General features: G+C 48.3%; 1 protein-coding gene across 3 annotated transcripts in view; it reads right to left on the bottom strand.

Annotated features, from left to right (window-relative positions):
* tbrg1 (transforming growth factor beta regulator 1) overlaps positions 1-18385 on the bottom strand; it is an 83420-nt gene that overhangs the window by 26999 nt on the left and 38036 nt on the right. For all 3 annotated transcript variants that reach the window (XM_067972768.1, XM_067972769.1, XM_067972770.1), the window contains 2 exons: positions 3529-3668; positions 1259-1405 (listed from right to left, as the gene is read on the bottom strand). In XM_067972768.1, coding sequence (XP_067828869.1) covers positions 1259-1405; positions 3529-3668 — 287 coding nt within the window. The remainder of the gene's footprint in view (positions 1-1258; positions 1406-3528; positions 3669-18385) is intronic.

The raw sequence follows: 18385 nt of genomic DNA, 5'->3' as shown, positions 1-18385 counted from the left end.
GGAAGGGAAGGGAGCGGGGTTCGCGGTAAGGGAAGGGAGTGGGGCCCGCGGTAAGGGAAGGGAGTGGGGCCCGCGGTAAGGGAAGGGAGCGGGGCCCGCGGTAAGGGAAGGGAGCGGGGCCCGCGGTAAGGGAAGGGAGTGGGGCCCGCGGCAAGGGAAGGGAGCGGGGCCCGCGGTAAGGGAAGGGAGCGGGGCCCGCGGTAAGGGAAGGGAGCGGGGCCCGCGGCAAGGGAAGGGAGCGGGGCCCGCGGCAAGGGAAGGGAGCGGGGCCCGCGGCAAGGGAAGGGAGCGGGGCCCGCGGCAAGGGAAGGGAGCGGGGCCCGCGGCAAGGGAAGGGAGCGGGGCCCGCGGTAAGGGAAGGGAGTGGGGCCCGCGGCAAGGGAAGGGAGCGGGGCCCGCGGCAAGGGAAGGGAGCGGGGCCCTCGGCAAGGGAAGGGAGCGGGGCCCGCGGCAAGGGAAGGGAGTGGGGCCCGCGGTAAGGGAAGGGAGCGGGGCCCTCGGCAAGGGAAGGGAGCGGGGCCCGCGGCAAGGGAAGGGAGCGGGGCCCTCGGCAAGGGAAGGGAGCGGGGCCCGCGGCAAGGGCTGCTATTGAGTTTGAGGAAGCTGTGACTCATCTGACAAGAACCTGACAGCACGGAGAAGACGAGGGGTCCCGAGAAGCGGGGGAGCTAGAGCTGGTTACCATCAGTATACACATGAAAGCTGGCTCCAAGTTATTATAGTGCACTCGTACCACCATTACAGGGCACGAGCACCATTACAGGGCATGCGCATCATTACAGGGCACGCGACTCACCATTATAGGACACTCGTACCACCATTACGGGGCACTCTCACCATCACCACCGTCACGGGGCACTCGCAACACCATTACAGGACACTCTCATCACCATTACATGGCACGGACAACATTACAGGGCACTCTCATCACCGTTACAAGGCACTCTCATCACCGTTACAGGGCACTCTCATTACCGTTACAGGGCACTCTCATCACCGTTACAGGGCACTCTCATCACCGTTACAGGGCACTCTCATCACCGTTACAGGGCACTCTCATCACCGTTACAGGGCACTCTCATCACCGTTACAGGGCACTCTCATCACCGTTACAGGGCACTCTCATCACCGTTACAGGGCACTCGTACCAACAAAATGCAGATTCAAAATTATAGGAAATATTTCACAAAAATGTAATTTGTATCATTGCAAAGCAATACAAATTTTGAAGAATTGTATGTTACGTATTTTGAAATACCTGTGGTCCAGTTCCACTGTCTTTGATCTGACAGGTGTACAGACACTTGTGGTCAGGGTTCTTCATACTGGCATAGACTCGGGTGCTGCAAAACCCCACGGGATAGATCGCAGTCTCGTCACAAAAACCTGAGCGATCCGTGATTATCTAATATCCAAAAGATCAGAGTTTAGAGTGTAATCAATAGGGACCAGCGCAGACATAAACGGGCCCCGATCGGACAGCTGGCAGCTGATAACCCGTGCCACCGGTTCACCCAGGTGAGGACGACCATTTGGTCGCGTGGCTGGCATTCCATCACCCGAGCAAAGTCAGCTTCTACTGCCGCACTGTGGAACTCCCCGCTGTGCAGCGTGTAAAATACTTCTTAGTGAATTGCAAATTTGAAGCTTGGGGCCCAGGCGTGTGTTTAAACAAAACCAGCAGATTTCCTCCCCTACCCCCATTTCTCCTGCAGGCACTCACTTTTAGCAGTTCCACAGATACCATCAGCTCTCGTGCTCCCTTCGCATGTGAGAGCCAGGAAAACGTGAGAGCAACGTGCGAGCTAGGTGTCAGCCATGACTCAATAGGTAGCACACTGGTCTCGGAGTTAGAAGGTTGTGGGCTCGAGCCCCACTCGAGAGTCTTGAGCTCATAATCCAAGCTGGCGCTGACTGAGGTGCCGTCTTTTGGATGAGACTTTAAACGGAGGCCCCCGTCTGCCCTCCCTAAAAGATCCCATGGCACTTTTTCGAAGAAGAACAGGGGAATTCTCCCCAGTGTCCTGGCCAATATTTATCCCTCAACCAACATCACTAACACAGATTATTTGGTCATTATCGCATTGCTGTTTGTGGGATCTTGCTGTGTGCAAATTGGCTGTGGCGTTTCCTACAGTGACTACACTTCAAAATTGGCTGTAAAGTGCTTTGAGGGTGTTCTGAGGTTGTGATAGGCACTGTATAAATGCAAGTTCTTTCTTTCCTTCTGTGTTATTCAAGCACAGAGAGAGGGCATCACAGCCGATTCCAACCCCCACACCAGACATCCATATATGGCCATTTATCAGCAGCGGAGGAGGGGAGTTGCTGGATAGCAATCGAGAGAAGGAACCCAGGCTGACTTTTGTCCCCTCCATGGTCCAGGGATGCTAAGGCCAATTGGCTAATGCTAACCCTGGCTACATCAGCTAACGCAGCATAGATTAGAGTTTAGCCCCGGGAGCTCTCAGGACTGAACGTCTCAGCTTCTTAGTGCATATCAGGGGTTCCCCAATACCCACCATCGTAGGTAATCTATCCCCTTCCTCTTTCTTGAGTCTTCATGTGCCATCTAACATCTGCTCACAAATTCATGGATGGCGTGCGCCCATCTCCCTGCTAAAGCTGCTCCACTACTGGGCATTAGGCAGTGCATCAGAATAGTTTACAGTGGCGAGGGGGGTGCCTTTACTCCTCCTTCCTGCTCAGTATTTCCCTGTAACAGCATGTGACTGATGGCAGGTCCAAATCCACATCCCACTACTCAGTGACACGGTGTGTTGAGGCTCTAATGTACATGCAGGACAATGCTGGCTGACTCATGCAGGTATAACCATGAGTTAGAAGCTGTTTATTGCACTACCCACTCCAAACACAAACAATTTGGACAGGGCTGAAAAATAATCTACCTTTTTTTTGATGGAGTTTTGTGCTCATGAGGGATGTTAGTGCAGGCAAATGGAACACTTTCCCATTTCAGGTACCCAGTGTCCCATCAAACACTCCCAGGGCAGATACAACACTAGTTAGATATAAATTAAAGCTTCCACTACACTGTCCGATCAAATATTCCCAGGAAAGGTACAACACGGGTTAGATACAGAGTAAAGCTCCCTCTACACTGTCCCATGAAACATTCCCAGGGCAGGTACAGCACGGGTTAGATACAGAGTAAAGCTCCCTCTATACTGTCCCATCAAACACTCCCAGGGCAGGTACAGCACGGGTTAGATACAGAGTAAAACTCCCTCTACACTGTCCCATCAAACACTCCCAGGGCAGGTACAGCACGGGTTAGATACAGAGTAAAGCTCCCTCTACACTGTCCCATCAAACACTCCCAGAGCAGGTACAGCACGAGTTAGATACATTGTGAGGTTTTACTATTCCTCATACTCGTGACTTGGCCTCTCAAATTGTAGCTGTCAATTTAGTGCCAAATACAATCATCTTTTAATTTGCCACTGTGCAATCCTACGGTGGTGGTCTTCTCTCTTGGATTCAAGTACAACAAATAAAAATGCAAACCTCTCCTAAACTGTAAATAGTCAGTCCTCCGAGCACAATTGGAAAAATGGGTCTCCCGCAGGGGTCCAGAGGGATGGGCTGGACCAGCTTCCGCGTGCTCCTGTCCCCAGCTCGCTTCTTCTTTGATCCTTTTTTCAGACCTAGAATTAATTGCACGTTAGCGCTCTACCAAACTACACACATCAAACACAAAGTGTGAATACTTTTCCTTTGGTATTCAGAACATACTTTCAAGTCATCAAAGAAAGAAAGCTGGTCCATGTTCATTTTATTATTCAGAGAAATCAATGTATAGGTCCAGCTTGTGAAATCACCGAGCAGTGTTATTGCAGCGATACAGCTGGATGGCACATTGGGATTGTTGGTACATGCGGGGAGCCACACTCTGGTCAAGATAGACTGGCAATGTCCCTCAGGTGTGGCTAGATCCAAAAGACCTTAAGCCAGATAGAAAGGGGTCTCACACAGTTGGGTAGTTGTGTGTATGGATGCTTTGGGGGTCCAGTCAAACTGGAGATAGCCTCTGTTGGCCTGCGGCGACATTCCATGTTGGGGGAAAAGGGGATGGCCGGCTGTGCCAGCTTCCAGGAAAGGGTTCGATTGCCCAGTGCCTCCAGCCGGAGAACTTACATTCCAACTGGTATGTGCTCCACAGATGCTTCATCCACGTTTGTTGTGGGGACGGGAAGACTGCACCAGGAGGCATCTTCTTTTGTCTGGCAGTTACAGATGCGATAGTTTACACGTTGCCATGGAGGCTCATTCCCCAATGGGTAGGCCCAAAAGGCCTGCAGGAATCGATGAACTGGTCACAGAGAGCCAGCATGGATTGTAAAGAGTACATCACATATAACAAACTTAGTTGAATTTTTGAGGTCACAAATGTGGTAGATAAGGCAGTGTCTATGGATGTTATTTATATAGACTTCCAGAAGGCATTTAATAATGTTCAACATAACAGACTGTTAACAAAAACGAGAGCGCATGGAATTGGAGGCAATCTATTGACGTGGGTTGGGAATTGGATAGGAGGCAGGAGACAGAGAGCAGCGATCACGGGAATATACTCCAATTGGCAGGATGCGACTAGTGGAGTCCCCCAGGGATCTGTACTGGGGCCTCAGCTTTTCACTATATTTATAAATGACTTGGATGAAGGAATAGAGAGCTGTGTATCTAAGTTTGCTGATGACACTAAGTTAGGAGGCACAGTAAATAGTGTAGGTGGGAGCAGAAAGTTGCAAAGGGACATTGAAATGGGCAAAACTGTGGCAGATGGAGTTCAATGTGGGGAAGTGTGAGGTCATCCACTTTGGACCTAAGAAAGACTGTGGTGGAGGAGAGAGATTTAGGGGTCCAAGTACAGAAATCACTTAAAACTAGTCGACAGGTACAAAAAATAATTAAAAAGGCGAATGGAATGTTGGCCTTTCTCTCAAGGGGGCTGGAATACAAAGGGATGGAAGTTATGATACAGTTATATAAAGCTCTGGTTAGACCCCCATCTGGAGTATTGCGCTCATTTACCAGACTGATTCCTGGGATGGCAGGACTGACGTATGAGGAGAGATTGGGTCGACTAGGCCTATATTCACTAGAGTTTAGAAGAATGAGAGGTGATCTTATCGAAAAATATAAAATTCTAACAGGACTAGACAGGCTAGATGCAGGGAGGATGTTCCCGACGGCTGGGGGGTCCAAAACCAGGGGTCAGTGTCTCAGGATATGGGGTATGCCATTTAGAACTGAGATGAGGAGAAATTTCTTCACTCAGAGGGTGGTGAACCTGTGGAATTCTCTACCACAGAAGGCAGTGGAGGCCAAGTCATTAGATGTATTCAAGAAGGAGATAGATATATTTCTTAACGCTAAAGGGATCAACGGATATGGGGAAAAAGCGGGAACAGGATACTGAGTTAGACGATCAGCCATGATCATTTTGAATGGTGGAGCAGGCCCGAAGGGCCGAATGGCCTACTCTTGCTCCTATTTTCTATGTTTCTATTTCACGGCACCGCACCTCAGGAAGGATATACTGGCCTTGGAAGGGATGCAATGCAGATTCACCAAAATGATACCGAAGCTAAAAGGGTTAAATTAATTGAAGTATTTGAAATAATTGAAGGAATTGATAGGGTATATAAAGAGAAACTATTTCCTCTGGTGGGGGAGTCCAGAACAAGGGGGCATAACCTTAAAATTAGAGCTCGGCCGTTCAGGGGTGATGTCAGGAAGCACTTCTTCACACAAAGGGGAGTGGAAATCTAGAACTCTCTCCCAAAAAGTTGTGGAGGCTGGGGGTCAATTGAAAATTTCAAAACTGAGATCGATAGAGTCTTGTTAGGCAAGGGTATTAAGAGTTACGGAACCAAGGCGGGTAGATGGAGTTAAGATACAGATCAGCCATGATCTAATTGAATGGTGGAACAGGCTCGAGGGGCTGAATGGCCTCCTGTTCCTATGTTCCTAACGGACGTAAACTCACAAGCTGTGGATGAGTGCCTTCACGATATAAGGTCCCAGAGGGTGATTCTCTGGGCCAGGTGCTATCCTGGCCCTTGCATTTTCACCACTGGTCGCAGTATTGATAAGTCAACTTCCAAACCTGTCCCCATTCCTCCTCCTTTATCTGGCTGCCTCTCACTCCAAGGCCCCCATCAGATTTACGGTGTTATTTTTCGATGTGGGGCAAACATGGAGCGCAGGGTGGAGCTGTATTTGTAGCTTCAAGAGGTCATATCATGTTGGAGTTGTTACAGTGTGGTCTGGTCCTGGAGCAAGTGTTTAATTTGAAAGGTAAAGGATTGGTCATGTTGGGGAAGCCAGCCAGCTGTTGGAAGGAGGTCAAGACACTGGCCTAGCCTGGTGCCAGATTCCGAATCTACCCATCGCGAATGCATGTGGGAGAAGTGCCTCATTACGGCCTCATTACAGCAAAGATCAATAGACCCTGTGGTATTTTCAGAGAGACGTTCCAGGCTGATAATGTCGCTGTTATTATGGGGTGCTCCTGGACCTCAGTTGGCCTTTTCAGCTGGACTACGAAGGTTTGGAGGCTCTTGTCTCCATGTTCAGCCATGGGTTGGATTTCAGGCCATAATTCTCCAGAGTTGGGCTGCCCAGTAGTAATAGCTGAGATAGGGGAAGCCAGAACCGCCTTCATGTGCGAGAAGCGGGGAGTGTTTGAGGCATATTTTGTAGAATCATACAGCGCAGAAGACATTCAGCCCATCGTGCCTGTGCTGGCTCTTTGAAAAAGCTACCCAATTAGTCCCACTCCCCTGCTCTTTCCCCGTAGCCTTGCGTTTTTTTCCCCCTTTAAGTAATTATCCAATTCCTTTTTGAAAGTTATTATTGAATCTGCTTCCACCACCCTTTCAGGCAGCGCATCTCGGATCATAACAACTTGCTGTGTTAAAAAAAAATTCTCATCTCCCTTGTGGATCTTTTGCCAATGATCTTAAATTTGTGTCTTCTGGTTGCCGACCCTCCTACCAGTGGAAACAGTTTCTCCCTATCGAACCTTGGTGAACTGAGAGGATATACTTATCAGGAAAGGATGAATAGGCTGGGGCTCTTTTCTCTAGAAAGGAGAAGGCTGAGGGGTGACCTGACAGAGGTTTTAAGATTACGAAAGGGTTTGTTTGAGTAGATGTAAAGAAAATGTTTCCACTTGTGAGGGAGACTGGAACAAGAGGTCATCGCTAATAAATTCAATAGGGAATTCAGGAGAAACTTCTTTACCCGAAGAGTGGTGAGAATGTGGAACTCGCTACCACAAGCAGTAATTGAGGTGATTAGCATAGATGCATTTAAGGGGGGGTTAGATAAGCACGTGAGGGAGAAAGGAATAAAAGGATATGTTGATAGGGTGAGATGAAGAGGGGTGTGAGGAGGCTCATGTGGAGCATAAATGCCGGCGTAGGCCAGGCGGGCCGAATGGCCTGTTTCTGTGCTATAGACTCTGTAACTATGTAATTCTATTTACTCTATCAAAACCCCTCATGATTTTTTAACACCTCTATTAAATCTCCCTTAACCTTCTCTGCTGTAAGGAGAGTCCCTTATTGCTGGTACCATTCTAGTAAATCTCCTCTGCACCCTCTCTAAGGCCTTCACATTCTTTCCTAAAGTGCAGTGCCCAGAATTGGACACAATACTCCAGCTGGGGCCTAATCAGTGTTTTATAAAGGTTTAGTATAACTTCCTTGCTTTTGTACTCTATACCTATATTAATAAAGCCCATGATCCCGTATGCTTTTTTAACAGCCTTATCAACTTGTCCTGCCACCTTCAAAGATTTGTGTAGAAGGAAATACTTGCCTTAGAGGGGGTGCAACGAAGGTTCACCAGATTAATTCCTGGGATGAGAGGATTGTCCTATGAGGAGAGATTGGGTAGAATGGGCCTATACTCTCTAGAGTTTACAAGAATAACAGGTGATCTCATTGAAACATACAAGATTATGAGGGGGCTTAACAGGGTAGATGCTGAGAGGTTGTTTCCCCTGGCTGGAGAGTTTAGAACTAGGGGGCATAGTCGCAGGATAAGGGGTCGGCCATTTAAGACTAAGATGAGGAGGAATTTCTTCACCAATTATCTTAAATTTGCCGACCCTCCTGCCAGTGGAAACAGTTTCTCCCTATCGAACCTTGGTGAACTGAGAGGATATACTTGGTGGTGAATCTTTAGAATTCTCGACCCCAGAGGGCTGTGGATGCTCAGTCATTGAGTACATTCAAGGCTGAGATAGATGGATTTTTGGACTCTAGGGGAATCAAGGGATATGGGGATCGGGCAGGAAAGGGGAGTTGAGGTTGAAGATCAGCCATGATCTGATTGAATGGCGGAGCAGGCTCGAGGGGCCATGGGGCCAAAATACATCACTTCACACCTCTCTGCATTAAATTTCATCTGCCCATTTCACCAGTCTGTCTTTGTATTCCTGAAGTTTGCTGCTATCCTCCTCACTGTTTACTACATTTCCAAGTTTTGCGTCATCTGCAAACTTTGAAATGATGCCCTGTATACCCAAATCCAGGTCATTAATATATATCAAAAAGAGCAGTGGTCATAATACCGACCACTGGGGAACACCACTGTATACTTCCCTCCAGTCTGAAAAACAACTGTTCATCACTACTCTCTGCTTTCTGTCCCTTAGCCAATTTCGTATTCCACACTGCTACTGTCCCTTTAATCTCATGGGCTTCAATTCAAATACCTTTTGAAAGTCTATGTACACACCATCAACTGCACTACCTTCAGCAACACTCTCTGTTACTTTGTCAAAGAACTCAATCAAGATGTCAGACACGATTTGCCTTCAACAAATCTGTGCTGGCTGTCATTTATTAACCCATGTTTTTCCAAGTGACAATTAATTTCATCCCTGATTACTGTCTCAAAGTTTCCCCACCATTGACGTTAGGCTGACTGGCCTGTAATGGCTGGTTTTATCCCTCTCCCCTTTTTCGAACAGGGGTGTAACATTTGTAACCCTTCAGTTCTCTGGCACCACTCCCATATCGAAGGAGGATTGGAAAATTGTGGCCAGAGCCTCCGTAATTTCCACCCTTATTTCCCTCAGTAACCTGGGATGCATCCCATCCGGACCGGGTGACTTTTCTACTTTGAGTGCTGCCAAACTTTTAAGTACCTCCTCTTTATTTTTAATCTATCCAATTTCTCTAACCCCTCCCCCTTAACTGTGACAATGGCAGCATCCTCTTCTTTTGTGAAGACAGATGTGAAGTACTCATTTATACCTCAGCCATACCCTCTGCCTCCACAAGAAGATCTTTCTCATTCTGAATTGGCCCCACCCTTCCTTTGACTATCCTCTTCCTTTCTGTATATTTGTAAAAGACTTTAGTGTTCCCTTTTATGTTTCCCGCTAATCATCTTTTTGCCCCTCTTATTTCCTTTTTCAGTTCTTCCCTGTACTTTCTGTATTCAGCTTGATTCTCTACTGTATTATGAATCTAACATTTATCATTACAGTTCTGACAATGGGTCTTCAACCTGATGCTGCCTGACTTGCTGAGTATTTCCAGCATTTCCTGTTTTTATTGATCATAAACCTCCTTTTTCTGTTTCATTTTAATCTCTATTACTTTAGCCATCCAGGGAGCTCTTTTTTTGGATGCCCGTCCTTTCCCCCTCGTGGGAATATGTCTAGTCTGTACCCGAACTATCTCCTCTTCGAAGGCCTCCCATTTACTGTATTACCTGCCAATCTTTGTTCCCAATCCACCTAGGCCAGATCCCTTTTCAGCTCACTGAAATTAGCCCTCTTCCAAATGAGTAGTTTGTTTGTTGCTTGTCCTTTTCCACAACTACTCTAAACCTAATGATGTTTGTGGTGCAAGAACCCTGAGATCCACCCCGAAGTCTCAGAACTGTTGAGCGAGACCCAGACGACACATCGTTGGGTCTTTTTTGCCCTTCTTACTCTGGATGTTTCAGTTTTCATAGTTTAGCCTTCACTCACTGAGAGGGTCTTCACTAGCTCAGAGAGCTGGATAACCTTTGTTAGTGCGCCCAGGATAACAAACAAAAACCCTTTCTTTAGATTTCTTTAGCTACGGGATCTACCCTGTGCCTACAGGATTCTTCACGTGTTCTCCAAGAAGTGGCAGAATATCATCACACCAGACCTGGTTTTTGGCTTTAATTGCCAATTGAATTTATTGAACAATAGGTGAACAAATAAATAAATAACAGCGATATATAATGCATATATTTAGTGTAGATGTTAAACCATGCTAATTCCTCAAAAGGAAAATAATAAATGGTTTACAATCTATATATTAAACTGTATATTTTATAAATTAAACTTTTGTATACAGTTATTCTTTTTCTCTTCAATTCTTACCAACTGCGGGAGTTTATTGTCCTAACCTGAGCTTTGCAAAAGTTCTAGACCAATTCTATGATTCGAACAGCCCAAGCTAATTCAATAACCCCCAAAACTGTTGTTGTGGATGTTAATAACTGTCAGCTGAATTCAAAAGGAGCTGCCAATCAACTGCACAAGTTACACAGCCAGTGTTTGAAAATCTAAGCACTGCTCAGTATTTCCCTGTAACAGCATGTGACTGATGGCAGGTCCAAATCCACATCCCATTACTCAGTGACACGGTGTGTTGAGGCTCTAATGTACATGCAGGACAATGCCGGCTGACTCATGCAGGTATAACCATGAGTTAGAAGCTGTTTATTGCACTACCCACTCCAAACACAAACAATTTGGACAGGGCTGCAAAATAAACATAAATATAGATACCTTTCTACCCTTTTTTTTGGATGGGGTTTTGTGCTCATTAAGATGAGGGTTGTTAGTGCAGGCAAATAGAACACTTCCCCATTTCAGGCACCCAGTGTCAGCATTAAACACTCCCACGGCAGGTACAGCACGGGTTAGATACAGAGTAAAGCTCCCTCTACACTGTCCCATCAAATACTCCCAGGGCAGGTACAGCACGGGTTAGATACAGAGTAAAGCTCCCTCTACACTGTCCCATCAAACACTCCCAGTCAGGTACAGCACGGGTTAGATACAGAGTATAGCTCCCTCTACACTGTCCCATCAAACACTCCCAGGGCAGGTACAGCACGGGTTAGATACAGAGTAAAGCTCCCTCTACACTGTCCCATCAAACACTCCCAGGGCAGGTACAGCACGGGTTAGATACAGAGTAAAGCTCCCTCTACACTGTCCCATCAAACACTCCCAGGGCAGGTACAGCACGGGTTAGATACAGAGTAAAGCTCTCTCTACACTGTCCCATCAAACACTCCCAGGGCAGGTACAGCACGGGTTAGATACAGAGTAAAGCTCTCTCTACACTGTCCCATCAAACACTCCCAGGGCAGGTACAGCACGGGTTAGATACAGAGTAAAGCTCTCTCTACACTGTCCCATCAAACACTCCCAGTCAGGTACAGCACGGGTTAGATACAGAGTAAAGCTCCCTCTACACTGTCCCATCAAACACTCCCAGGGCAGGTACAGCACGGGTTAGATACAGAGTAAAGCTCCCTCTACACTGTCCCATCAAACACTCCCAGGGCAGGTACAGCACGGGTTAGATACAGAGTAAAGCTCCCTCTACACTGTCCCATCAAACACTCCCAGGGCAGGTACAGCACGGGTTAGATACAGAGTAAAGCTCCCTCTACATTGTCCCATCAAACACTCCCAGTCAGGTACAGCACGGGTTAGATACAGAGTAAAGCTCCCTCTACACTGTCCCATCAAATACTCCCAGGGCAGGTACAGCACGGGTTAGATACAGAGTAAAGCTCCCTCTACACTGTCCCATCAAACACTCCCAGTCAGGTACAGCACGGGTTAGATACAGAGTATAGCTCCCTCTACACTGTCCCATCAAACACTCCCAGGGCAGGTACAGCACGGGTTAGATACAGAGTAAAGCTCCCTCTACACTGTCCCATCAAACACTCCCAGGGCAGGTACAGCACGGGTTAGATACAGAGTAAAGCTCCCTCTACACTGTCCCATCAAACACTCCCAGGGCAGGTACAGCACGGGTTAGATACAGAGTAAAGCTCTCTCTACACTGTCCCATCAAACACTCCCAGGGCAGGTACAGCACGGGTTAGATACAGAGTAAAGCTCTCTCTACACTGTCCCATCAAACACTCCCAGGGCAGGTACAGCACGGGTTAGATACAGAGTAAAGCTCTCTCTACACTGTCCCATCAAACACTCCCAGTCAGGTACAGCACGGGTTAGATACAGAGTATAGCTCCCTCTACACTGTCCCATCAAACACTCCCAGGGCAGGTACAGCACGGGTTAGATACAGAGTAAAGCTCCCTCTACACTGTCCCATCAAACACTCCCAGGGCAGGTACAGCACGGGTTAGATACAGAGTAAAGCTCCCTCTACACTGTCCCATCAAACACTCCCAGGGCAGGTACAGCACGGGTTAGATACAGAGTAAAGCTCCCTCTACATTGTCCCATCAAACACTCCCAGTCAGGTACAGCACGGGTTAGATACAGAGTAAAGCTCCCTCTACACTGTCCCATCAAACACTCCCAGTCAGGTACAGGGTTAGATACAGAGTAAATTACACAGTTATTTGTGTTTGAGCTATGTGGCTTGGCTCCCCCCTCAAGCTATCTGCTTGGAGACCAAACCTACTCGGAGCCCTTGCAAAATTATACTGAGTTAAATCAGGACATGGATCTGGATTGGAACTCCTTATATATTGTGACTCATTTAAATTAATAACTACCAAGCTACAAGATAACAAAAATGCTTAATGTTTGCCAACACCTGACTGGGAGCATCTGAAACAAGTAGTGGAGCAGGGGGTCCATTCACTTTCGTTGTACCAGGAGGGAAATGGGCAGTTTGTTCCAGGAAAGCTATTAGCAAACACCATATGACAACAAACTCTCAACAGAATTCAGAGGGTAAGCTAACCTCAGGACTCAGTGAGATCAACAAGGAGTCTGCAGACTCTATGCCTCACTGTACATCACAGTGGCCCAGCCCACCCTCCAGATAACGTCCAGCAAAGGTCAAACTTTGATCTCCCAGGAAGAGACGCAGACACTGGACGGCCAGATCTCAGCCAAGCAGCAATACAGATCTCCAGTCCAGTCCAGGAAAGGTCTGCATCGGATGGTTGACCAGTTCTACCAGCTCTTCTCTTGAGCTGACATCCTTCCTGCTGAAACTCTTCCACCATGTGGACAGGCATCCTCCCTGATACTTTTAATTATCACACTAATTCACCAAAGAGGAAAAGACCCTTAGCCCAGCTCTACACCAAGTACAAAATACAGGCCAATGTCTTCCCGCCAGATTGGACACTGGCACCTTGGTCCAGGCCACACTGACCACATGCTTTTAGCCATTCCAGAGACACCACCAGGCATGTACTCAATATGGTGCATCACTTCAACAACATTCCCTCGCCCACATAGTTCTCTCCCTGACAGAGGGCAAGTCTTACTTCATCGAATGGCCTTTGGCAATACTGCATTCTCCAACTCTCAAGGTAGGGGACAAGGATGCTCCAATCAGCCCTCCTCTTCGCCCTCATAATATAGTTCCTGGCAGTAAGCTGATACCAAGCACTGGTATCCATGGAGTAAAGGCTGCAGGAGCTGGACACAATGTCACTGTATACTGGTGACATCCACCTCCCACCTCACTCCCTAACATTTTTCAAACAAAATCAGGAGTTTGGCCACTGTTGGCATACAAGCTTAACGACTGCAAAATCAAGGGCATGTTCCTCACTCAGGGCACCCCCGCAGATATTCGCAAGTCATGCTCCTCTTTGGGTGATCAGTGGCTCATTTCAAATATCTAAGGGCAACCGTAACTCCCAAACTATCTAACCTCCAGAAAATAAACTCTTTCCTCACCCCACCAATGTGTACGCTGACCTCGGCAGACAGAACAATCTGCCTAGTGAGGTGCAGCCTATGTGGAATCATAGAATTATAGAAATTTACGGCACAGAAGGAGGCCATTCAGCCCATCGTGCCTGTGTCAGCAATAAAGAGCTATCAAGCCGAATCCCACTTTCCTGCTCTTGGTCCGTAGCCCTGTAGGTTACAGCACTTCAAGTGCACATCCAAGTACTTTTTAAATGTGATGAGGGTTTCTGCCTCTACCACCCTTTCAGGCAGTGAGTTCCAGACCCCCACCATCCTCTGGGTGAAAAAAATTCTCCTCAATTCCCCACTAATCCTTCTACCAATCACTTTAAATCTATGCCTCCTAGTTTTTGACCTCTCTGCTAAGGGAAATAGGTCCTCCCTATCCATTCTACCAAGGCCCCGCATGATTTTATACACCTAAATTAAATCTCCCCTCAGCCTCCTTTGTTCCAAAGAAAACAACCCCAGCCTATCCAATCTTTCCTCATAGCTAAAATTCTCCAATCCTGGCAACATCTTCGTAAATCTCCTCTATACCCTCTCTAGTGCAATTACATCTTTCCTGTAATGTGGTGACCAGAACTATACGCAGTACTCAAGCTGTGGCCTAACTAGTGTTTTATACAGTTCTAGCATAACCTCCCTGCTCTAATATTCTATGTCTCGGCTAATAAAGGAAAGCGTTCCATATACCTTCTTAACCACCTTATCCACCTGTCCTGCTACCTTCAGGGATCTGTGGACATGCACTCCAAGGTCCCTCTCTTCTCTACACCGCTCCGTATCCTCCCATTTATTGTGTACTCCTTTGCCTTGTTTGCCCTCCCCAAATGTATTACCTCACACTTCTCCAGATCGAACTCCATTTGCCATTTTTCTGCCTACCTGACCAGTCCATTGATATCTTCCTGCAGTCTACAGCTTTCCTCCTCACTATCAACCACACGGCCAATTTTTGTATCATCTGCAAACTTTTTTAATCATGCCCCCTACATTGATATATACCATAAAAAGCAAGGGACCTAGTACTGTGCAACCCCACTGGAAACAGCCTTCCAGTCAAAAAAACACCCGTCAACCACTGCCCTTTGCTTCCTGCCACTGAGTCAATTTTGGATCCAACTTGCCACTTTCCCTTGGATCCCATGGGCTTTTACTTTTCTGACCAGTCTGCCATGTGGGACCTTGTCAAAAACCTTGTTAAAATCCATGTAGACTATATCAAACGCACTACCCTCATCAACCCTGCTTGTTACCTCCTCAAAAAATTCAATCTAGTCAGACCCTTGACAAAAGCATGCTGTCTGTCCTTGATTAATCCGTGCCTTTCCAATAACGATTAATACTGTTGCTCAGAATTTTTTCCAATAATTTGCCCACCACCGAGGTTAGGCTGACTGGCCTGTAATTACTCCCTTTCTCTCTTTTTAAACAAAGGTACAACATTAGCAGTCCTCCAGTACCACGCCTGTAGCCAGGGAGGATTGAAAAATGATGGTCAGAGTCTCCACTATTTCCTCCCTTGCTTCCCTTAACAGCCTGGGATACATTGCACCCGGACCTGGTGATTTATCTACTTTCAAAGATGCTAAACCCCTTAATACTTCCTACCTCACTATGTTTAACCCATTCAATATGTCACACTCCTCCTCCTTAACTACAATCTCTGCATTGTCTCCTTTTTTTGTGAAGACAGATGCAAAGTATTCATTAAGAACCATACCCACATCTCCCGCCTCGACACACAGGTTACCTTTTTGGTCTCTAATAGGCCCTACTCTTTCCTTAGTTATCCCCTTGCTCTTCATGTATTTATAAAACATCTTTGGGTTTTCCTTGATTTTACTTGCCAGTATTTTTTCATGCCCTCTCTTTGCTTTCCGAATTTCCTTTCTAATTTCACCCCTGCACTTTCTATACCCCTCTCGGCTTTCTGCAGTATTGAGCTCTCGATGTCTGACATAAGCTTCTCTTTTTTGCCTTATCTTACCCTCTATGCTCCTTGACATCCAGGGGCTCTAGATTTGGGAGTCCCATCCTTTTCCTTTGTGGGAACATGTTTACTCTGAACCCTCACTATCTCCCCCTTGAATGCCTCCCACTGCCCTGACACTGATTTACCTTCAAGTAGCTGTTTCCAGATTGTGGAATAATATTTTGCTCTGATATATCAGAGGAGCTATTCCACTCCCACTGACAGCGGGTTTGTTAGTTCACCCCCGGCCTGTCTCGGGGCTTGCTCAATGCTCTCTGATTGATGTCTTTTGTATTAGGGTTTTAACTTTGCCCCTGGTCTCTCTGGGTTGGCAGCACTCTGTGAAAAACAGGGACATCATTCCGGAGAGCCGAGGGCAGGGCGCCGCGCGGCCCGAGAGCCGAGGGCAGGGCGCCGCGCGGCCCGAGAGCCGAGGGCAGGGCGCCGCGCGGCCCGAGAGCCGAGGGCAGGGCGCCGCGCGGCCCGAGAGCCGAGGGCAGGGCGCCGCGCGGCCCGAGAGCCGAGGGCAGGGCGCCGCGCGGCCCGAGAGCCGAGGGCAGGGCGCCGCGCGGCCCGAGAGCCGAGGGCAGGGCGCCGCGCGGCCCGAGAGCCGAGGGCAGGGCGCCGCGCGGCCCGAGAGCCGAGGGCAGGGCGCCGCGCGGCCCGAGAGCCGAGGGCAGGGCGCCGCGCGGCCCGAGAGCCGAGGGCAGGGCGCCGCGCGGCCCGAGAGCCGAGGGCAGGGCGCCGCGCGGCCCGAGAGCCGAGGGCAGGGCGCCGCGCGGCCCGAGAGCCGAGGGCAGGGCGACACGCGGCCATAGTGGTTATGTTACTGGGCGAGTAATCCAGAGGCCTGGACTAAAATCCAGAGTCATGAGTTCAAATCCTGCCACGGCAGCTGGCGAATTTAAATTCAATTAATTAATTAAATTCAATTAATTAAATAAAAATCTGGAATTAAAATACTAGTATCAGTAATGGTGGCCATGAAACTACCGGATTGTCATAAAAACCCATCTGGTTCACTAATGTCCCTTAGGGAAGGAAACCTGCCGTCCTTACCCGGTCTGGCCGATATGTGACTCCAGACCCACAGCAATGTGGTTGATTCTTAATTGCCCTCTGAAATGGCCGAGCAAGCCACTCAGTTGTAAAATCTCGCTACGAAAAGTCATAATAAGAATAAAACCGGACGAACCACCCGGCATCGGACCACTAGGCACCGGACACGACAACGGCAAAACACCAAGCCCAGTCGACCCTGCAAGGTCCTCCTTACTAACATCTGGGGACTTGTGCCAAAATTGGGAGAGCTGTCCCACAGGCTAGTCAAGCAACAGCCTGACATAGCCATACTCACAGAATCATACCTTTCAGCCAACGTCCCAGACTCTTCCATCACCATCCCTGGGTATGTCCTGTCCCACCGGCAGGACAGACCCACCAGAGGTGGCGGTACAGTGATATACAGTCAGGAGGGAGTGGCCCTGGGAGTCCTCAACATTGACTCTGGACCCCATGAAATCTCATGGCATCAGGTCAAACATGGGCAAGGAAACCTCCTGCTGATTACCACCTACCGTCCTCCCTCAGCTGATGAATCAGTCCTCCTCCATGTTGAACACCACTTGGAGGAAGCACTGAGGGTAGCAAGGGCACAAAATGTACTCTGGGTGGGGGACTTCAATGTCCATCACCAAGAGTGGCTCGGTAGCACCAGTACAGACCGAGCTGGCAGAGTCCTGAAGGACATAGCTGCTAGACTGAGCCTGCGGCAGGTGGTGAGCGAACCAACACGAGGGAAAAACTTACTTGACCTCGTCCTCACCAATCTACCTGTCGCAAATGCATCTGTCCATGACAGTATTGGTAGGAGTGACCACCGCACAGTCCTCGTGGAGATGAAGTCCCATCTTCGCACTGAGGACACCATCCAACGTGTTGTGTGGCACTACCACCGTGCTAAATGGGATAGATTCAGAACAGATCTAGCAGCTCAAAACTGGGCATCCATGAGGCGCTGTGGGTCATCAGCAGCAGCAGAATTGTATTCCAGCACAATCTGTAACCTCATGGCCCGGCATATTCCTCACTCTACCATTACCAACAAGCCAGGGGATCAACCCTGGTTCAATGAGGAGTGTAGAAGAGCATGCCAGGAGCAGCACCAGGCGTACCTAAAAATGAGGTGCCAACCTGGCGAAGCTACAACTCAGGACTACATGCACGCTAAACAGCGGAAGCAACATGCTATAGACAGAGCTAAGCGATTCCACAACCAACGGATCAGATCAAAGCTCTGCAGTCCTGCCACATCCAGTCGTGAATGGTGGTGGACAATTAAACAACTAACGGGAGGAGGAGGCTCTGCAAACATCCCCATTCTCAATGATGGCGGAGTCCAGCACGTGAGTGCAAAAGACAAGGCTGAAGCGTTTGCAACCATCTTCAGC

This window comes from Heptranchias perlo, chromosome 36 (genome assembly GCF_035084215.1).
Source record: "Heptranchias perlo isolate sHepPer1 chromosome 36, sHepPer1.hap1, whole genome shotgun sequence".
In the NCBI taxonomy this organism is placed as follows: domain Eukaryota; kingdom Metazoa; phylum Chordata; class Chondrichthyes; order Hexanchiformes; family Hexanchidae; genus Heptranchias; species Heptranchias perlo.
This window is presented reverse-complemented; position numbering and strand designations above follow the sequence as displayed.